Source organism: Aquila chrysaetos, chromosome 1 (assembly GCF_900496995.4).
Source record: "Aquila chrysaetos chrysaetos chromosome 1, bAquChr1.4, whole genome shotgun sequence".
In the NCBI taxonomy this organism is placed as follows: Eukaryota; Metazoa; Chordata; class Aves; order Accipitriformes; family Accipitridae; genus Aquila; species Aquila chrysaetos.
The window spans coordinates 59,602,293-59,624,667 of record NC_044004.1 but is presented as its reverse complement, the minus strand read 5'-3'; the positions used below and the strand labels follow the sequence as shown (position 1 = coordinate 59,624,667).

Sequence of the window (22,375 nt, the reverse complement as noted above, 5' to 3'; positions counted from 1 at the left end):
ATAGCATTGCAGGATGAATGGAGAAGTGTTTTTCCATGTTTCTGTCCTCCCATCCAATTGCTGAGTTTCTCGACAGCTGTGCCTAATCTCTCCCAGGGCTACCTACTGTGAGATGCTCTGCGGTCCTGTTCCCAGGGCATCCAGACAGGGACTGGCTCTAGCTGGTTCCCTTCTACTGTGCCTTTCCACTCAGGAGACGAGGGAGGAGGCAAGGAGGATGGGGCTGATGCCCATGTCTGCTGCCCGTACGGTGTCAAGACACAGCACATGGAAACCTGGGAGCTCCAAGTCACCCAGCTCCCAGCTTGGGAGGGGCAGGCAGAGTGGCCCCAGTCCTTTCTCCAGCAGCATAGTGGCAGAGGGACTTGGGACCAAGACTTGTTTCTGTGCTGCCTGTACTCCTGCAGTAGACTGAATTGCAGCAGTGGGACTCATCTGCCCCCTCTGCCTGAATTTGCCTTTTTTTTTTTATCTTCTCAGAGGACATAATAGATTTTTCCCCCTCAAAAGTCACTGAAGCTATATATATGGCATAGCTGGGCTACGTAACAGCTGTCTTTCTACATGCCAGGCAGTTTTGCCACTTTATTAGAAAGAGACTGAGATTTCCAGGTAGGTTTTTTAAATTTTATTTTTTCCTAAGAAAAGAGACAGTAAGTACTGTATGTCTTGTTTGCAGTAACGGCTGCCACATATTCTTCTTTTGAGAAGATTTAGAAATAAGACAAAAATAACCAAGACAACCCCTAACCCAAGCTACAGAACCCAACTAATAACATTGAAAAAGAAGCTGGTAATATTGATCCCTTGTGTACTGGTAGTTAAACTTCAAAAATCAATGGAGAGGGAAGCTTAACTGGCCTTTCTGTAGTATCAGAATGCAAAGCTAAATCCCAAATGTAGAATTTTTACAGCTGTAAATATAGGGGACAATTTTCAGACAATGTTAAAATTACTGCTTAATTCTCTTTCCTGCAGGAGAAAGCTCCTGTGAGGTGCACTTGGAAAGGAATCCCTGACTGTACTAGATACACTTCTGTGCGAACCAAGAAGTAGCTTTTCAGAGTGGTATGTGGAAGAAGTGAGACCACCTTGATCAGCAAGGACCCCAGTTCTGCCATCACTTATGCCTTGAGTAACTTTAAACATTTGTCCTGTTTGTTCAGGCAAATTCATCCCTCAAAATATAAAGCTATTCCTGCACATAAGTGCTGGCAGGATCTGGGATCAGCAACTACACAAACATTGCTCTGGCAGTGGTCTCCTGACTGTAGAAAAAATATTAGGCCTTGGTCCTCTAAGGTACCTAGATAAGAAATCCACATTGCTAAATATCTCTGAGGATCTGAGTGCCTAGAATGAGTGCCTGGTATTTTTAACAAAGTAAGACTTCAAGGGCCTAGCTGTGCTTCTAGCCATGTTCGTATTTCCTCCTTGTTTACTTTTAGCCATTCAATGTTGTTCTTCACCTGCTCAATTGACTGACTCCTGGGCAATTCTCCTGCCCCAGCATTAGGATATTTCTCAAAGAAATTTTCCATCTGGAAAAGAGAGAGAAAAAGAATTGACATGAAGCAAATAATACTGCTATTGGGCAAGTGGCTTTTTACAGGGACCTGGTCAAGGGCAGTTTTGGCTGGGAGTGATATTTAAGCTCAGGCTGGTAGCACTGGGATAGTTCTACAGTCACTCATACTGCTTTACACATTTAGAGCATAAAAAGTCAAGTTTCCTGGCCAGTAGATTGTTAAATATATTGACTTAAAACCAAGAGAAGTGCTGTCACCATACCTGCCAAAGCTGGAGCTCAGTGTTGAATGTTCGGGTGATAGTTACTAATCGACCAAGGTTTCTGTCATTGATAGTGAATCTAGAAAAACAATTTAATAAATGATGTTTGATGCAATACTGTTAAAAAAAGAAAAGGCACAAGTAACTATCTGAAGCTTAAACTTCTAACTGTGCTACAATAAAACAGATGCACTCGGATTTCAGCATTTTTAGAAATACTTGAAAAATAATACGCCTATACAATATCTGTGCTGTTCTTAAATATGTTTACTAATGGAGTGATCTCTTGTGGGCGAGGTTTGGTTTTTTTTTAATTAGTGACTTATTGTCTCATGCTGGAAATTGGGTGTATTGCTGCTCAGCAATACAAATGCTGTCCAGTTCACAGCTCAAGGCTTGCAGGTATGCTTTGCTTCTGTGCCCTCACCAAGCACTTAGAAAGGAGAAGGAAGGAGAGAGAAGTCACTCAAATAGGCTTCCACTGCTCGTCTGTACATCTGCTGCTTGCTGTTACCACTAGAAGGAATGAAAAAAATTCTATACGCTGTCTTCTTGTTATGAAATCAATAGAAAGAGTGGATACACGACTGACTAATTTCCATGCAATAACCAAATTTCTATAGCCTCGGTAGAACTTTCTATACTTTTTAATTACCGTTTATTGGTAGTGGTCATTTAGGGAAAGAATGATTTTCAAGTCAGCAGCAAAGTACTTTTTCACAGTAGATGGATATAATTGCGTTGAATACATTTTCAGTTTTCATTATGCAAAGTCCAGTGATTATAGCTGTATAGTGAAACTACAGAAAAGCATGGCATATAACAAGATATACAAATAGATGTAGACCTAAAGTTTTCAATGAGTTCATTAGCGTACCTGTCAACTAAGTACTGCCAGTTAAGTCGTATCCAGTCCCAGGCCATTGTTTTCCCATAGGTGTTATATGAGATATATTTAAGGACTGTGAACACGTCTTGGCTTTTGATGAGGCTGGTGTTGTAAATATATTTCAGATACCTAAGGGAAATGCCATAAGAACCAGTGAGAGACTTTCATGAAAGACCATGAAAAGCAAATAATAAGTTAACGCTTTCAGTGTAGACTTAACTGATGATGATGAGAAATAATGCAATGCTAATGTCTATATTTCTCAAGTATTTACCACCACAGTCTACAGCCCATTTCCAAGCGGAATATTATTTTTCTCTACAGCATTTTAAAGGTGGAGCACACTGATCTAAAACAAAAGTATCTCTTGATAACTGTGTCAAGAGATAATTGTATTGAAAGAAATCTAAACAGTTAGACATCTCTTTAGAAAGTAAGTAGGGTTTATGTCTCTGAGTTACTTGAAAATGGCCAAAACCCATTATTATTCCAATATTTTAATCAAGTAGTGAAAAAAAGACTGGGTCAGTAGTCCAGCCTGTTCGAGTAGCCAAGTGCCAAAAAAGTATTAGTCCAGGCTATAAAGATCTTATAGGAACCATGACTACACGCGCAGGTGGCTTTCTCACACTGAAAACTGTGCTGTTTGTTCTGGAACTCTTACCCATACAAAATTAAAATTCATTTGGGCATAGCATGCCTGTAAGTGCTGCAGTTATAATTCCAGTTACAGCACAAATGGTTTTGACTGACGGAGTGGAGGATCCCTCAGCATGCATGTTCGCAGGGAGATCAGTAGTGTGGTCATGGCTTCACAGCAGCAGCTGCAGAAGAACACCCTTAAGCTGTTGTGTGCTGCGATTAAGGATTGTCTTCTTTTTTCCTATATGTAGGGGACGATTTTCTCAATCTGTTTGCTCTTTTCCTCTTCCTTGTCATTTTAATAGTAAATTAAAAGGGAAGTTCTCCCTGCTTTAGGGGGAATTTTTTATTTTCTGCAAATATAGGCTGATCTAGCTAATTAATTCATGTCTTAATCATGTCAGCAATTAGTCATTGAATGGCTTTAGATTATGGCTGTTGTGGTCACAAGAATTTAGGAATACAGCTGCCTCCTGCCACTAATTTAATTACTCTAACTCTTATGTTTACTCTTCCTGAACCTCCTATACTTCCTTGTTTCATCTTGTTTCAACTTGGAACTCTTCCAGGCAGAGACTGCTCCATCTTATGATATTTAGATAGGGTTCCGACAAAGTGGTGAACGGCCCTGGTGAAGGTATTTGCCTGCACCTCCTCTACATGATATAATTGCATGCAAAGTTATCAGATAAGCTTAAAGGAACTGGTGTATCTATGCAGAGCGGCAGCCTGGAAAGATGCTCGCCCAGTCTGACAGCTGGACCAGCCTGGGGCAGTATCCAGACTCCCCATCACTGCCATGGTGGCATGAATACAAAATTTCTGGTTCTTGCCCAAGTACCTCTGCACAGCACTTCAGGGAGCATTGCGTCTTCACACGGATGCCTTCATAGGACTCTTAGTAATAATTGCTCAAGGTCGTTTGCCTAATTTTGGGTACTTAGAAGGCAGACATCTAGTGTAGGCAAACTCCCTCTGTAGCCAACGGAGGGTGACTGGCAACACCCAAAAGCAATTCTTCCCATTGATTTTAAGTTCCTTTCCTGGTCTGGGATAAACAGTGCTCTGGAGGTCCTGCCTCCCTTCACTGATTATAGAGGAAACATAGATGACTAATTTTCTCCTGATGCTTAAGTATTAGGCAGCTAAAATTACACAGGGTGAAGCACTGTTGGAAGACCTGAAGGCTGTTGATTGTGTGCAGAAGCTACCATGTGTTCAATATCTTTCCACTAAAGGAGCAAGGCTTTTTTTCTACTATAGTACAATCTCAGAGGGGGGTGTTAGATAACTGGTCTTGAAAATGCATTGCATTCCTCATGCTGTAATCTGACAAAAATGGCAGCACAGGAGAAAGAAGAGGGGAATGAGCAAATGGTGACCGGTTGCTTCTGTAGCGAAAGAAAAATCTTTGAGTGTTTAAATCACCTGTCCAAAAGGGTGATGTTCTTCACTGATGCCAGGCCATACAGCAGCTTTTCTTTTTCTTGTGCTAATGAAGTTTCTTGGTATTTCTTGAACATGTAATTCCACGATGACTCATTGCCTGAGTTCTGCATCCCATAGCGATATACTAGGAGTCGGAGATTTGCAGGAATGCTAAAATAAAGAAACAGTACTTGAATATTCTTTCCCCTTTCCTACTTGAGATCTATGGCCAAGTCACATGCCATGTTCTTCACCAGCCTCAAAGCCATGAACACTCACGTTTTTCCTTGTAGCCATTGCTTGAATAGTTGAGAAGCGTTGTTCAGGGATTCTGTGTCTTCCATACTGCAGGCAAAGTCTAGAACAGATGCACGAAGAAGCCTTTAAAAGAGAAAGAGAGATGGAGAGAGGGATATTTTCCTACTGTTTAGTGTTCTTTGAATCTATCAATAAAATGAGAAAGAAAAAAAAACATTGTTCAACCTCTCCAGATGGCTTCCAAAATCATTCCAGTGCAGTTGATCCACAATGGGTTTTACCAGGTAGCGGAAATATTGCTGAGGTAGAAAAAGAGGGTTGGTTACTTTGGTAGATTTCTTTAAATAACAAAATATTTGTGTTCATAGTTTATTCTTCTTCATTTTTCCCAGAACTAGCATCTCTTAAACCACAAGGAACACCAACACGCACATGCACAATCTTTCCAGATCACCACAGCATGCTAAGTCTGAATGCTTGCAATACTGATGCGCAGATAGGACAAAGGCAATCTGCTTCTCTCCAGCCTTGTCTGTGCTCCTGAATGAAGGTTGGGGTACAGCAAGGACACACTGCCACAACTGTTTTCCAGAGATAATGCTGAGTTCAGGACATACTTATTTCAGTGACCATTAAATCATGTTCAGCATGGTAGGTCAACTAACACACCTGCTCCCTGCCACATTGAGATATAGCCATCCTTCGTGCTGAGGACAGGTGTCAGAGATTTTGCTGCCCTATACATGCTTTACTGGATGCAGGACAGCCTTGACTAACAAATGTCTGTACTGTGAATTATGGTGATGGATTATAAGAATAATTAGGCATAATTTCTTTCCTCCAAGTGCATAGTCCTGAATTGAGAATCCAGGTAATTCTGAGATCAGTACTAAGCAGTTTTCAGCACTTTTTTTGAAGAGTACTGTAACAAAAAGTAAATACTGATAGCTCAGCAACATTGAAAATCACTTGAACTTCAATACTGTTGCTGTTACAGGTCCTGAGCTTTCAGATCCAGTGGTCCCGTGCAGGAATGGTTTTTTTGCTTCATCACCTGAAACCGAGGATAGAGATTTGTGTCATCTTCAAGCATGTTTGCGAGGTAAGTTACAGATGATATAACTCGATGCCAAGGTAAATAGTCTGTTTCATTTGTTAGGTATTTTGTGAGCTCCAGGGGAACAGCGTAATTCACGAGTCCAGGTCTGTGGAAGGAGAAAACATAACTTCTGTTATTTTAATGAATTTGAAGAACTTACTTCTTTAAAGAGATTAGAACACTATTTACTTTAGAAGGTCTGAAATAATAAATTTTGAAAGGGTGAAAATAGTCTGGAATGTAACCTGGGAGGTGTTTTCAAAGAGACCACTGAAGATCACTGTTGATCAATGCCTAACCACAGGAGCTCTCACTGCTGTGAGGAGGCTACTCACATTGTGCAGCAGCCCAGCATGCCCAGAAGTGGGTAGCCCTCAACTGACTGCATTAATTCCCGGAGACATCCTGAAAGTCTGGGGTGATTCAGACTTACAGGCTGTCACAGGAGGTCGCCTAAAGTTTATCTGTGTCAGCATGGCTGGGTTTAAGAGCTAGAAGTTTCCAAGTAAGTTTCTAAACAAGATAGCTGAGGTGGTAACTTCTTAATGCCATGCTATGCATTGTGGGCAAGTCTCTGATTTTCTGGACACCTAACTTCTTCTGGAGTGCTTCTATTAATGTTACTTAGATGTTACTTAGTTACTTACCCCTTTCTAAGACCTGTGCAATTAAAGCCCTCTTTTTTTCTGCCACTGAACTGAAGGGGAGCATCTCTCTTGACTGCATTGGTACTGCAAGTTGCCAATGCATACTTGAATTTGACCCTTTTGGAGGACAATATAAGCCAATAAACAATTAAGACTTGTAACAAATTCAGAAATTTTCTTTCAACCACCTGAGCTGAGTTAATTCTAATTAACAGGCAATGGAAAGTGAAAAACTGGTGTTGAAACCTCTGCAGGGAATTAGTTTACCTTGCTAAAGAAAAGGCATCATCCAAAATCCCTGCACGGTCAGCAGCTGAAAATTCCTGTGCGAAAAGAGGAAAAGAATGATCAAGAATATATAGATTATTTGCAGAAAAAACAGCCTCTACAAACCTCTATAAGAGACCCATCAGATAGGTTAATGTTATGACACTCACTTTGTGGTTGCTGACCAGAAGAGTGCTTAACCTGGCCCAGCTTTGACTATCATAATTCACCCGATAGAATCCAATGTGGTCTGGATTAATGTTCGCAAAAGTATTAGGAGGTGATGCTATCATAATTCCTGCAAAACAAACAAACAGTGATCAGTTTGTGCATTTTATATGACACAGAACTCACTGGAGATTCCTTGACTCCAAAAGTAATATGTGGTTTTAATGAATTTCAAAATAAGATCCAAACCTTAATTTTATTTATTTATTTTTTAAAGGGCCATGAGTAAAGACGAGTTATTATAGACTTTAATGAGTGCCAGCACTTGTCTTACAATAGTGAATTGTGGTAATTACTTAGGCCGGCTAGTTAAATTTAAAATGGAGGTCGTTGTGATTAGGGTTAGGATGGTGAAAATTAGTGTCATTGTAAAAAGTAAAAAATTGCAAAGAAACGGTACTTGCAAATATCTCTTTTAAAAGGTTTTTCACCCTCATGGTTACTATTAGTTTAAAAGTTCTCATATTTTTTCCTCCATTCGTTTCATTTTTCAGTTTATTTCAACTAACTTTTTAAGGGTTTTCTTCCCTGTACTCCTCCCTGATTCAAGTTTTGTAGCTATAAATAAAGGAATCACAAAATCAGCTGAGACTTTACTCAAGCATTCATGTTTAAGGAATTTCCCATTTAAAATGAATCCTTGAAAAATGTTCCTTTCTCAGAAGCTTGGCCTGGTCCAGTTGGTACTGCTAGTTATGAAAGTTTTTCTATTGCCCATTGAAAGCAGTGGTCTTCAATCTGCAGTTTGAGGGTGGCTGGAGTTAAAAGCAATTTTCTCTTTGCATTATCCATACAAAGTATTTCAAAAGGCATTTTTTCCCTACAGTTGCTGTTCACCCTACTAGCCAAGATTTTTATGGATGTAGAAGTAAGCACCTAATCACGCCTTTGGAGACTTTGTCAAGTTAATAGCCCCTTGCAGCCCACCATAATGTTATATGGAAGTTAGAGAAGGAAAATTTCTTTGTCTTAATCTTTGACTTGTAGCATGACATAAAACTTTTTTGTTTGCTTTTGCATGTATACTAGAAGCGACCAGGTAAAAAAAAAAAGCAGAACAAAAGACAAATTACTTTTAAAATAGGTAACATTCAAACAAGTACAAGAAGAGAAGACCTGATTGTGACAGTTCTGAAATTCCAACATGATGAAATTTTAAAACTCCAGAAGTCAGTACTTTTTTTCTTTTTCCCCCCATTTTTTCCCCATTTTTGGCCACTAGAGTTATAGAATGAGAAATCCAGATTTGACCGCCTAATAGAACAATCATAAAAAATACCTGTGTGGGTTTTTCCTCATTCCTGAAATCAGCATCAGAAAACATGTGTAATCATTCATAGCTCTTTTTCTTTGATTGAACTTAGATTGCCAGTTTACCATGCCACAGATGCGTTCATCAGCCTCTCACTTCACCTCTTTTCTTAGACTCGACAAAGGGCATATCTAAGTCCCATTGATTTTAGTGCATCATAATTAAGAGTATGCTTAGATGCTTCCTTGAATAGGACTGGATTTAAACACATGCTTAAGCACTTTACTGAATTGAGCCTAAGCTGACATAATGTGTGTATAGGGGAAATAATCATCTTATTGCAGAAATGACTACTAACTTCACCACAACCAAGCTGTGTGCTGGTTCCTGGATCTGAAAACTGAAAAGCATGAAAGTTAATTCTGTATTTTATTTCTTGTTAAGTACATTGAAAAGTTTTATCTGTTCATTACTCTTAAAAGAGAAGGGGAAGTTTACCTGCAGGATCTGATGTGTTATAGAAAGTATAATTTGTTGAACTCCCAAGTCTCCATTTCACTGGTATATTCCATTTGTAACTGAAATTATTTAAAGGGAAAGAGAATCAAATGACATTTGAAACCAAATGTTAAAAATAAAACTCCAATGTATCTTTTTTGTTTTAATGCTTACATATTGTTTTATGAAGCCAATTGTGTGCTTATGTACATATACGTTTACCAAATATCCCTTGTAACAAAACACAGCGTTTTACCAATAGCTGTTGTTTATGTAGTAAAGATGTTTCTGTGCTATGATACTCTATTCAGGCAACAAAATGTAAGATATGGATGTGGTGTGATTGGGGCAGTTATATTCCCTGAAAAACAAAATAAAAAGCATGAAATATCTGAGCATGTTCATGCTCTAGAGATGGGGAATAGCAGTAGCTTGTCTTAATACTTTGTATTTATCAATAGTTCTCAAAATGCATCTGGTGGACTGAGCAAGGGAGCGAAGTAAGATTTTGTCCAGCTTCCAATGTTGATGTATTAGTCAAGTTAATAGTTAATATGATACTCTGTTAATGATATGCCCAAAGTTAACTCTGAAAGCTGCACAATTTATCTGGTTTTGGTTTGGTTTTTTTTTGTTTGTTTGTTTGTTTTTTTTAAATCAGTGATTTTCTGAATGCAGTCTTCACTTCTTGGTCACTTTGTATGCTGGAAAGGGTAAAAATCACCCATAATCATACAGAGATCACATAAATGAATTTCCATTGTGCTATCCTGTGTAGCTTATTACCACAGCTCTGGAACATGCAGCCCTGCTAAGCAGTATCTTCATGTCATGTCAGATAATAACCTAGCAGGGTACAAAACAATTAATTTAGTAAAAAATGATTATATGTGGATGGTTGATATAAATGGTAATATTGATGTGTCTAGGTCTTTGTGCAGACACCACATAATCTTTGCAAAGCTGACTTGAAATAAGTGGTTAAGTATTATGAAATCTTTTTTACAGATGTGAAAACTGAAAGAGCTTAAGCAACCATTGCGATACAGTCAGTAGGACCTTTTGCCTTTTCCAGCCTATTTTCCTTCTCCAAGACAGCCCTAATTCCTCAATTATAAAGCACTGGGAGCCAAATGTGACCTTTCCTCTTGCTTTTCAATTCCTTGAATACCTTCATTGGGTAGGTGCAGGGTCCTCAGTCTGGGGCATGCCCAGGATGAAGCTGAGACATTTGGGCTGGGAGGGAGCCATGGCACAGCCTCATCAAGACTATGACCAGGCAGTCAGGGAAGTAGGATGGCAGAGCATGCCATGAGCATACCACACAGCCACCTGCATAGGGCTGCTAAAATTATTAAGCCCTTTTGAGCAGTCAACTGCTGTTCCATGTTAGCATATTACAGTCCATCCCAGGGAGATTTTTCTTCTGTCTTAAATGCCCTGGTGACAAGCGCCACAGGAAAACCTGAGCCATCTTTACAACCCTGGATTAAGTGGATGGTCATTAACTTCCAGAAAATACCAAAATGAAGGCTATGGTATCTCCTGCTGCTTCCAGGAAGAAAGACCAGTTACTGTTTTGTATCATCTAAACAAAAATATCTTAACAGATTTATATACTTCTAGATTTTACTAGTTCTCTTATGGAGCTTACTGCCATGGGAATTTAGAGAGGTTATTGTTTGGCTAGAAGCCCCAGTATTCTGGTTCCCCAAGAGAAAGCCCATAAAAAATTATTTTAAAAAAAAAACCCTCTGGTTTTGTAAATGCATTTAATGAGGGGGATTTTATTTAGTTTTCTTTATATGTTCTTGAGCTTACATACATAAATACTTTTCCTGAGCATAAGGTACAAGAGCTGTGTCCTGTTAACTGTGCATATTGAGGACATGTTCCTGACATGCTATGCTGTAGCTACATATTTGCCCAGCAGCACTATTTTAAGAGCACAAGTTTTTGAACTTCCATTTCTTTTGAGTGTCAGCATGCAGGATAGGACTCTTTCAAGCCAAACAAGCTTGAAACAAGCAGGCAGCTGAGGAGACTATTCCTGCAGGGTTCAGAGAATAAAGCATACACAAGGCCTGGAGTTTTCACTGCTTAAATCAAAATCCCACACCTGGACATGAAATAGGCCAGTCCCATCTGGGGTAGGATCTCTTCAGGAGCTTCCTCAACCCCATCTGTGAGGGTGGAAGGAGGAGGTATTGATTTTCAGTGGACTGACTTCTAGGTAAGAGCGTAGAGTAAATCTGTCCCAGGATAGATAATGTCAGCATTATATTACTGCATTTTATTTTATTTATAAAAACTACATATTCAGACACAAATTCCCCTCTCACTTTGGGAATAGCAGGGGCAGTGCACAGCTCAGCTTCTTGACAGGTTAGAGTAGGAGCAGTGCTGGGATTTCTGCTCAAGAAATGACAAATGGCAATGTACTATAAGTCTTGAAGTCAAGCAAAAGTAGGACTCCTGATTCTGCTACCTCATAGCATAGTGCAGTAAGTCAAAATTTTTAACACAAAGAAGTATTTTTGCCTGAATAGTCTGTAATACCAGCCTTCAGATGGCACAGTGCTGCTGTTTGCAGCTAGCGTTACTTCAAAAGCCTGCAAACTTTTCTGCTTATGTTGGGAGAAATACAATGTTTCAAAGACACAGGTAATTATCTAAACTCTTTTGATAACTGTCCTAAACTGCCAATACCATGGGTCTTCTCATTGGTCAAGTTTTTTCTTTTTAATCAGAATGAAATAAAGTGGCCACAACTGTTTCTTCATTTTCTCCTTGTTCTTGCTTTTTGTATTAAAATAACTAGTAGAAGCTAATGGAAAATTGTATTTGGGTAGATTTAGTTCTGGTTCGTACAGGCAAGTTTTACTGGTTTAATTGATTGGGCTAGTTCAAGGAATGAAAGCTTCGTAATATGGGTTGATTTGAATCTCTTTCACTGAAATGGTAGCAAAGTTGTATTGCCTCAGAATTGGGGCTGGCTAAGAATATACACAGTGCCAGCTCTGAACAGTTATTCAGCTGGTTAATGCCATGGCAGAGCTGAGACATTTTTCTCTGCAGGTTCACCAACCCACATGTAGGGTTCATCTTCTCCCAGGTCAGTCATCTGTTAATTAACAAATATTCTCCTATAGATTATACCCCCCCATCTTGAATAGGGTAGATGAATGCAGCTGTCTGTCTGGCCACGTAAGAGCCCAAAATGGCTAACTTTGAATAGATAACTACCTTTTAGATAGGTAAAATTAAGCAATACCAACCATCCTGAGTTAAATAGAGAAAAAATAGCTCTTGATGAGGATTAATAACATTTATACATGACTAGTTATTTCACAGTAACTCATGTTTTTAAGACATGTAGAGAAGACCCTGTATTGTATGTGAAGACCCTGTGTTGTATTATAGATCCTATACCATATGGGAAAAGGAATAAAATATTGTGGTATAAAATACCTAGATCATGGTATCTGATTTCTGGACAGAGACAATTTTGTGTCAGTTTTCCTTAGTCTGGCAGACTATAATTTGCAGTAGTTCAACAGGTGACTTGCAAGCATTTGAGCTGTCTGTGTGTGGACATAAGATTTTCTGAGAGACCCTGTCAAATTCTACTCTGTGGTGTTGGAGAAAGAAACTCTGAGACAAAGGGCTGATGCTGTCCTAAATTTGAAATATTTGTATCCAACTTCCTGCTGGTTTCTTTTTAAAAACAAATCCTGAGATTAAGTTTAGCAAGAATGGGTATAACACTGTGTACTGTATGTCAGTTGAAGAGAGTACCTGTACAGTATTTCTTCCTATTTTGGATAGACATTCACAGCAGGAACTTACCCAAGATCAGAAGGAGGATGAGAAGCATTTGCATTGGGATCCAAGAGAAAACGTTTCTGTGTGAATACTGAATTATTTCCCATCTCCAAAACAGGGTAGCCCATCTGCCTAGTCCATGTGTCCATGACTTCCTTCACAGGTTTATTACTTGCCTATGGATGATGGGAGAAGGTTGCAGTGAAAAAGCAAATTCAGTCCAAAGAGTTAAAAAAAAAAGGTATCTCTGATATTGAGAGAAAGAAGAGCAGAAAGTGGCAGAGGAAAGAGCAGGTTCAGTACAAAAAGTACTCCGTTAAATCCTTTTATGGTGCCTGTCATTGAAAGAAAGAATGAGCTGGAAACTTGAGCACGGACAGAGGAAATGAGAAGTATATGGGCAGGAGACTGACCAGTAGCATGGACAAGAAATACTGAGGAACCTTTGAGGCCCCTTGCATGCTCTAAGATCTCTCCGTTTTTTCTGAGGAAATAACTGAACAGGACAGAAGGGACATAAAGAGACTTTTCAAAGCCAGAAGTCTCTTTGCAGTATGCCCTGTTTTGAGAGTGAAGGAGGAGCCAGTATTAACCACCAGCAGCTGCACTAATGTAAAATTTGATCCATTCTGTGGACTGTGAAATTCTGTCCTAGAGAGTGGAGCTGGAGAAAGCTGCCACTGCCTCCCCAGGATGCCACCTGTGAGGGAAGGGAGCTGGGGTCATTGTTTCCTTCTTCAGACGAGGTAAATGATGTGAAGATGCAGGGCACCAGGGAGACAAAGCAGGAAGAAGTCCTGTTGAGCAGGAAGAAGTCTGGGACCAAGGAGAAGATAGGAACTTTGAAGGAGACACAAAAGTGCAACTTGGGCTGTGTGGGTGTCTACAGTGGTGGAAGGAAAGGAAATATCTTGAGGGGAAGAACCTGGTAGTATGCGGGTGGGCTTTTGGGGAGTAATGAGGTAGGTGGAGAGAAACAACCCAGTCTCAAGCAAAAGGAAAGATCAGAAAACAGTGGCACAGACAATGACTCAACTGGGACTCAGAAGACAGAGACAAACACCAAAATTACTTGGGAATGGATACTGTTGAGAACTTTCAACCAGCTAAATCTGGTTAGAGATAAGGGAGAGTATGGGGTGTATGTGTGTGGTGGATGAGGGGTGTTTTCACCCATGAAATGAGTTTGAGTTGCAGGGGGAATGTTTCAGTAGCAGGCTGTTTGTTAGCAAGGCCTCCTTTCTTGTTTCTTATTCCACTCCCACAGTCTTATGCCAAAAAATGAGGAAATAATATATATTTGCTAGAAATAAGATGTGTTGGAATATAATGGGAGGCTGCTTAGCTTGTGATCTCTGATTGACAGAAGAGCTACAGAATATAAAAAGTTTGGGAAACTGAAATCAGTGGGTGAGATATGGAACATTTATTAGCAAGGGTTTGGGTTGCTGCAAAACATACCGCTTCCAGAGCTTCCCAAAATTGTTGTGTCTTGGCATTCTGGAAATGGTGTTTCTTCAAATATGCCTAGAGAGAGGTAAAAGACTGTGAAAATACTACCAGGTCTTTCTTCTTTGCCTATGAAAACAATACACATATTCAGTTGTACAGAGAGTACAGATCGGTTGTACAAAGTATCTATGCGTGGATGGTAGTATTGTGAGTAGGAGGTTAAATGGATCAATATTCAGCTGATGAAGTTCCTTTGCTTTCCAATGCATCCTGTAAAACTAAAAGTCAGCATTTTCCACTGTGACTTGTTAGTACGAAATAAATTTGTACTTGAAGAGTTCTTTGTGTTTTGTTTGAATGGACACCGGCATACCCTGTTGCAAATTTATGTTTAATGTAAGAGCTTGCTTAGAAGGAGGAAGCTGTTTCAGGAGATTTCACTAGCTGTGGACTCGGAGTGGAAGTAGGGAAGTCTAGTCACCTCTAAGTTGTGATCAAAATGACTATTACAAGGAATAATGGTATTCAGCTAAGTGTTTGCACCCCCTAAACACTATTCCTATCCTTTATCTTACCTATCTCACCTGGCTGCTTAGCGAGTGCTTTCCTACCCTGCTATCCGGATCCTGGTGATGTTTAGTCAGTAGATGGTGCTGTTTGTTTCACTGTTAGCCACCACTACCTACTTTAATGTTCTTGAAGGCTTTGAGTAGAGGGGAAGTATTAGTCTCTTGTGGACAAGGTGGCTGTATTTTCCCATCTCGTGGAACTGTCCTGATTGAATATATGAAAGGAAAAATAAAGGAAAACACAACTGTCTTGTAGCAGCCCATAAATGTGCTCTCCAGGAGGGAGGGAGGTGAGAATAAATGTGGTAAACCTGGGCTGTAACTCTTCAGAGACGACAGATGTTGGTTCAGAGGAAAGGGCAGATAACCTTCCTCTTTCTGGGAGGGGTCCTTTCTTCCATTTTTTCTTCCATAATTTTGTAGCATCACATTTTTTCTCCATGAGAAAAGACTATGAAGTGTGCAATATCTCCCTTTTCTGCTCCCTATTACCTCAGCTCTCTAGGGCTGGGTGCCGCTGCATCAGGGTACGGATGAGCTTATGCCTGTAAGAGTATCCCTGCATAGCAGGCTTGGGTGGATTGGAGGATCGTGGCTGTATGAAGCTGCAGACATACTTTACAGCTGAATGAGGGGAACCTAGCTGACAACAGGAAAACAGTGGGGTAGAGGAGGTTTCTCAGCTAAAAGCTGTCATGAATTTAGGTCCTCACTGGCAGGCTATCAAATCTTAGTGCAGTTCACATTCCTGCTTCTGTGGGAGCGTGGAACTTCTTCCCCTTGATGTTGTCCACTCAGTACTGAAATGCACTAAATACTTTTGGTACTAGTACCAGGATCTCTGATATTCACTTTTTGAACAATGGCTTTGCTACTGTAACACAAGGATGGGCTGCATTTCTCGCCTGTTTGGTGCCACCCTTACCTGACAGCCTTTCTGGAAGAGGTCTGGCGTAATCCAGTCTCGAAGCATTCTGAGGATCGATGCACCCTGAGGACAAAGGGAAAGGGGAGAAGGTCATTCTACACTGCTCTAACACTGGATTTCCATTCATCTAAAAAGCAACATGAGAATGAATATTTTATTAGGCAAAAATAGAAACCATCCATCTAAGGAAGTGTTTCTTCTAATTCCTTCATGTCACAGCATGCCTGCCTGCCAGAGCTTAATTCTAGATGTGAGAGTTGGTCTTTAGCTGTGACCAGATGCCCGTTTCCAAGTTCAGCTGTGCCAGTGGAAGGGCGCCCGAGCCCTGCTGCTGGGGGTTACTGTCCTGCTGCTCTACCAATTTGCATGAGCGGGCGTCCCTGTTTCACTTTGAACAGCACAGGGGTGAGGGCAGCTGGGGAACTAGCCCTGTCCAGCAGCACAGCCTGATAGAGGAAGTGACTTTGGCTGAACACCCAACAGGTAGGGAACTCTAAAAATGCTGCAAGTCTGGGGCTTTACATGTTGGGGATGCCATCTCAAGGTTCAGAATGAGCTTTGCTGAGGACTGGTGTGAGATCTTTGGCCTCTGAAGCAGGGTAGAATTGGGATCAGAGAAGTTACTTACTTGGGTGTCACAGAAAAAAACAATTAGGATCTTGAAAGAAGAAAGAAACAAAGGGAAGACAGGAGAGAGAAGTAGAAGAGTCATGTGGAACAAAGAACAGAGTGGGCACAAAATGATGAAAAACAAAAGCAGTGCAAACCCAATCTAAAATGCAAAATACAGTTTTAGGATTAGTATGTTTTCATTTTCTGAACTAAATCAAAGGGCAGCTGAGAGCCTAATGCTATGAATGCTTTAAAAATCCAGTTGTCCCATGAAAACAAGAATGTTATCTGAATTCTCAGTAAATCCTGTCTCCCCTATTTACGTGTCTGAGATTAACAACTTGACTGCACGAGTCACAGCAGAGGGACTGTTTGAACAGATATGCCTCAAACTGCTTTCCAGACTATTGTTGCAGAGTCGAGATAGTCAGCAGATGACTCTTTTCTGATACAGTAATTTAATGTGTTTACCATGAAATATGTTCAAAAGCAATTCAGTAAAATTTAGAACAGATATCCATTAGTGGCAATCATAAGGCTGCTTATGATTAATGGTAATTGTAAGGCCACGTGTATGTACTAGGGTACCTCAGCTCCTCAACTTTGTCTATCAGCCACTTCTTATCTGATATCACCTCTCATAGACCATCCCCTCCCATTTATATTAAAAGCCAGAGTAGAAATATGCACTTGTGCATGCATTTGGGAACAGCAGAGATTTCTTTTGCTTTAAATTGCAATGTACAGTTAGCCCCTTGCATCTTCTACTACTGCTTTTCAGTCTCTTCCCCCTACTCTTGTCATTCCTCTATAGTCTGTGATGTATGTGTTTGAGAAAAACTCATCCTAACAACTGGTTATAACTCGTTATAGGAACTCCAGTGTTTTAATAACTTTCCTTTCTTTCAACTGTTGGGGAGGTTCAGGAAAGTGACCTTGATTTGAATAGCTGACCTTGTCTGATGGGGATGTGAGGGGGAGCCTTTTAACAACACCCACATAACTTCTCCTAGAGAGGTGTAGTAATTGCCAAGTATATGACAAGATTGTATGTGCCAGAAATATGGAATGTTTAATCCCAAACTTCTTTAGCTGGGAGGTTCCAAAAATGTGGGGGTCCAAAAGCAAACTTCTAGCAGAAATTATTTAAGTATCTGTTTTCTGAAAAGGTAATCAATGTTTGAACTCCAAAGACAAAAAAATCTCATTGTTACTTTAATAGAATCTTTCAAACTAAGAGAGAGGATTAAACTGGAAAAGAGGTGAGATGCAATTACTTTTTAAGAGCAGATTAAAAAAATTATATACATTAATTGTGCAGTCATCAGCTCTACTCTAATACAGCTTTCCTAGGCACATAATGCCGTGCCGATCATACAGCAGTTAGAGTTTCCCTTACAGAATACACTGCGATGACTCCACAGACCCTTAGGCTTTAGACCTAACCATTAGAGTTTTAGGATTGCAGAAACCCTGTAATTGCTCTGGTAAAACTAACAAATTATGCTTTATTTGTTTAGTGATGAATATTATCATGAGGAGATTGTTTTTATAAGAAAAATGCAAAAGAGAAGCCAAAATAAAGCCAAGAAGAAACAAATTAATTTTGTCACGCATTTATATATAAATATCAACAGTAATTTGAGCTAAATCTACGTGAAGACTTTCTCATTCAATCCAAATTATATCCCAAGCCAAATTACATCCCGAGCAGACTGTTCCCAAACAATGCATGAGTCCTCAAGTGTTTTCACTTAAAAAAAGTAAGTCCATGTAGCAATTATGTAGGCACAAAGAGATGACTAAAAGCTAGGATTTTTTTTCTCCATTGTTTTTTCAGACCATGCAAAAGTATGTCTCTTGCTTAGCTCACCACTAAAATGCATTTTGGTGCAGAGTATTTCATTTAGCTCTGTATGTTTCTTGACTTTTGTTAGTTTGATTTAAGAACGGTGTTACACAATGCAGGTTTTCACATGGTTTATGATTTGACTGTGAGGCATTTATGATGCAATAAATACTGGTTGTATTGTTGGATAGAGGATTTAACAATTGAAAACAGAAAACCGATGGAAATGGCTGGATCAAGTCTAGCTAATAAAAGTAATATCTACAGCTACAGACTCTTGCACAGCTAAAGCTAAAGTCAATGCAATACATACTTTATGTTTAGCTGATAATGGGAGCTTGGAGGGAAAGCAACAAGCAGGATTTAATAATGGTGGATTTTGTGTGCTCAGTGGAAACTTGTTATGGCATCAGATAGGAAACACTGACAGTCATACAAGAAGCTGTCAACACAGGGTCATGGGAGATGGCTGGTTGAGGAGAGAGTGAGCAGAGTCCCAGCTCCTTCCTCACCTTGGTGGCATATGTGGTGGTGAGAGGGAAGAGGGACAGGGGTGTTTCCTCCTGTGCTTCTTCAGATTTGTCTGTTAATGCACTGAAAAAAATAACTAGAAGCAACAGTGTTGTCAGGGCAGCGCTTGAGTCAAGGGACTCCCTGGTTAGATACCAGGGAGTCTGGGGGAGACCTGCTTTGTTCCGTGTCTAAGGGTTCTCTAAGGACAAAATGGCTTTGGCTATATCTGATATGGAGGGAGACGAGCCAGCTTCAGCTTCCTAGCCTGGATCCTGCTGACCACATCAAAGTGGTGACCCTCAGCATGGCTGCTGGCCTCTCCAGTGCTCTGGACCTCAAAGCACTTTTCCACAAGTGCTGAGCTCCTGGCTGCTGCCCCACACAGCTACCAGAGGCTGTGGGCTTAGGGAGGCCTCTGTGCACCCTGGTCACAACAGCAGTTGGACGGCACCAGCATCCTGGTGTCTTGCTGCTCAGAAAGACCCAGGGTATTCTTCCAGTCAGTTCCAGCTGGCTTCTGAGAGAGCCTTTATAGGCACAGGTCCCCACCACCAGTGACAGGGACAGTCCCAGGATGGGCAAAAACTTGTCAAATACCTAATGGTGTGTCCTCTGCCACTTCCTGGGCTACAGACTACTGTACTCCAAGTCAGTCCTGAGCTCCACAACTCTCAGTGAAATGTGAAGCTAACTTATCTCCCAGTTTAAGGCCAATGCCCGTAGAGACTGGTGTAGACCATCTTTGCTATGGCTTCTTGGGTGGCTGGGATACTGTGAGCAACTTGAGACAGAAAGTTACTTTCCTGTTTTCACTGATTGGTTCCCTGCCTTGCTGTCTCAAAATAGAAGTTGTACTGCCCCGAAGGTGTGATGGGGAAGTGAGAGAGGACACCTGGACATCTGCCCTTGCATCATCTGGCCTTGATTTAGATTATGAGGCTTGACATAACTGGGCTGCATCAGCACATGAGGTGATGGGAGAGACATGTGCTTAGTATTTGGTTTAGGATAATTTTAAAACCAACAACTTTAGTGGCAGAAGCTGCTGACACTGATTTCCCTGCACCTCTGCATGCTATGACCAGGTTTGTGTGGTGCACAGTGGCTGACTGAGACTACCTGGCTGCACTGGTCCTCTCACAGTTTCTTTTGACTGAATCATAACAGACAACAGTCGGGAATGTCCCAGAAAAAAGGTCTGCACAGACACAGCCCAAGTGGGTTAGGAGTTATGATTACGAGCTCCCCTGACTTTTATCTCCTCTCCCAAGCCTCCACTTTCTTTGCATCCAAAGTCACAACAGGAGGATATCCTACCTTACTGTAGGATATCCCGTCAAACACAGAGGTGATTTCAGCTGGAGATGACACATTGACCACAATTGGGTGGGAAGAGAGCAAAGAGTCATCCTTCATGACAGGAAGCACATCATCAATTAAAACCTGTTCGAGCTGCGAAAGAGAAGATGTTAGAATAGAAACAAAGGCAGGACTATATGCCTAATTTCACAAAATAAGTAGCTTGAACTGCAGCTTCTCTAGGGGGAGGCAGTTGGAAATGGAATGAAATTTCACCTCCTCTAAAGAAGGACTTTCAAACTCTTACTTTATGTTTGAGAGGGGAGGGACACATTTTTTCCTTAACTAAGATAAATTGCCTTTTGCAAATCCTGTTTTCCTGTGTGTATGAAAACACCCCCCCCCCCCCCCAGTAGGCAAAAAAAGAGGCCTGTATTACCAATTTCAACAGTGTGACAATATCTGCAAAGCATTATGGGCTCCTCTTGCAAAAAGAGGAGCTGGGGAGGAAGGGAAGGAGGGAGGAAGGAGGCAAGTTCACCATCCCAAGGTTTATAATTTTTTAAAAGTAATTATAATTTTTGTAAAAGATTAAGTGGTCTGCAGTCAAAATCCCATTACTTCCTAATCAATATTGATCAAAAAAGACTAAATTTCAATTTAGTTTTCCTCTTCTAATACTCACTAGAATGACAACATGGAAATGGCTCTAGATCTTAAATGAACATGGTGTCTAGATACCAAAAGGTCTTTTAAATTTTAGGCTCAGTAATTAAAATTTTTCTTACATAGCTAACACAACAGATCCTCTACTTCAAAGTGTAAAACAAGTGACCCAGGAATGATTTTGTTCTCAGCCTCACATTACACGGATGAGAAGAGATATTTATGGGGAGCAGGGAGGGAGGCAGGGGAAGCACCAAGTAGGCACTGCCTGCTTCTAAAGTCACTAGGCTCAGGGGCTAGTAGATTTTGACAATGGGCTCAACCTATGCAAAACCTACCCTGCTTCCTTCCACTGGCATATGTTATATATTTTCTAGTAGCCAGAATCTCATTATACCTGGACAGCTGGGGGAAATATGCATACTATACACCATCACATCTGTTTGGGAGGAGAGGAAGAAGAGAGCAAGAAACCCCCCTTTATTCACACACTGTTATCATTCCTTAGAGTATAATGCATATTTAAGGCTACTCTCTTTGTCTGCAACTCCCTTAAAGTGACTGTGAGTTGGTTTTGCTGCACAGTTAGTGCTGTGGGCCATCCACTACCACTACTTATTTTTGTGCTGTGCAGAGTAGAAGTTGTCTGAGTTGGAGCATTTGAAATGACACTTAAAATGCTGGCAGCAGCTGAATAGGGGATCTGATATTTTCCTTGACGAATAGCCCAAACTGTGGAGAAGACAGGCCCAGGTTCCCAACCCTCACCAGGTCAGATAATGATCCTGACAAGTCGTTGATAAGACACTACAGCCCTTGATAAGATACTACAGCCCAACTAAATAAATAAAGGGGAATCTTCATCTTCCAGGGTTAGACCTTTAAACAACCTTGCAAAATTGCTAAGACTCTTTCCAGAATCCACCTAGGTATTATTTGCCATAATAATAACCAAACACTTGACTGACTTGTTAAAAAAGAATGACTCTTCCCTGCAGACTAAAACTTCACAAAGTTTACTTTGACTAGTTTCAGACCATAACATAGGTAGGTGGAAAAGCTTAAACCACCTTTTTCTTTATGTTGCACTGCACTATGTTATTTTTCTATAAACATACTTTAAGTCTTCATTGTCCTTGTCCCATTTTTACTGCCTTTCAAAATGCTACCCCCAGCTCCACCAACCCTCCCCAAGACAGAAATAATTACCATTTGCCAATCTGGTTCTGCAGCATTTACTCCCAGGAACTCAAAATAACTGGCAAATCCTTCATTTAACCACAAGTCATCCCACCAGTCCATGGTCACAATATTTCCAAACCACTACAATTATAAACATTGAAAGATACAGTATTAGCTAAATGGTAAATGTACGTTTCAGTATCTCACATCTCCACATAGAACATTCATTTGTTCACTTTTCTTCCTGTTGCCAGATGAAAATTATCATAATTCTGGGGTTTAAATAGGAATTTAGGCCTCGCCTTGTGTTAAAACATCAGTTTTATTATAAAATTACATATTACTGGGGAGATTGCTAATGATTCATGTGCCACTGAAAATATTTTTAGTTTCTTCCTCTTGATTTGATGATTTGTGCTTGTAAGGATATGTTTTCAGACAGCCTCCACGGTATATAGTTGTCCTTATTTGCTTGCCCAAA

General features: G+C 40.4%; 1 protein-coding gene across 1 annotated transcript in view; it reads right to left on the bottom strand.

The window, feature by feature from the left end:
* Window positions 1–613: 613 nt before the first annotated feature.
* LOC115346517 (glutamyl aminopeptidase) overlaps window positions 614–22,375 on the bottom strand; it is a 37,242-nt gene continuing 15,480 nt past the window's right edge. Inside the window, exons 6-20 of the mRNA XM_030026618.1 lie at window positions 21,922–22,035; window positions 20,065–20,199; window positions 15,771–15,836; window positions 14,286–14,351; window positions 12,849–13,000; window positions 9,000–9,079; window positions 7,192–7,319; window positions 7,022–7,077; window positions 6,063–6,213; window positions 5,234–5,307; window positions 5,030–5,131; window positions 4,751–4,921; window positions 2,669–2,809; window positions 1,792–1,870; window positions 614–1,541 (exon numbers count right to left, since the gene is read on the bottom strand). Coding sequence (XP_029882478.1) covers window positions 1,392–1,541; window positions 1,792–1,870; window positions 2,669–2,809; window positions 4,751–4,921; window positions 5,030–5,131; window positions 5,234–5,307; window positions 6,063–6,213; window positions 7,022–7,077; window positions 7,192–7,319; window positions 9,000–9,079; window positions 12,849–13,000; window positions 14,286–14,351; window positions 15,771–15,836; window positions 20,065–20,199; window positions 21,922–22,035 — 1,665 coding nt within the window. The 3' untranslated portion in view covers window positions 614–1,391. The remainder of the gene's footprint in view (window positions 1,542–1,791; window positions 1,871–2,668; window positions 2,810–4,750; window positions 4,922–5,029; window positions 5,132–5,233; window positions 5,308–6,062; window positions 6,214–7,021; window positions 7,078–7,191; window positions 7,320–8,999; window positions 9,080–12,848; window positions 13,001–14,285; window positions 14,352–15,770; window positions 15,837–20,064; window positions 20,200–21,921; window positions 22,036–22,375) is intronic.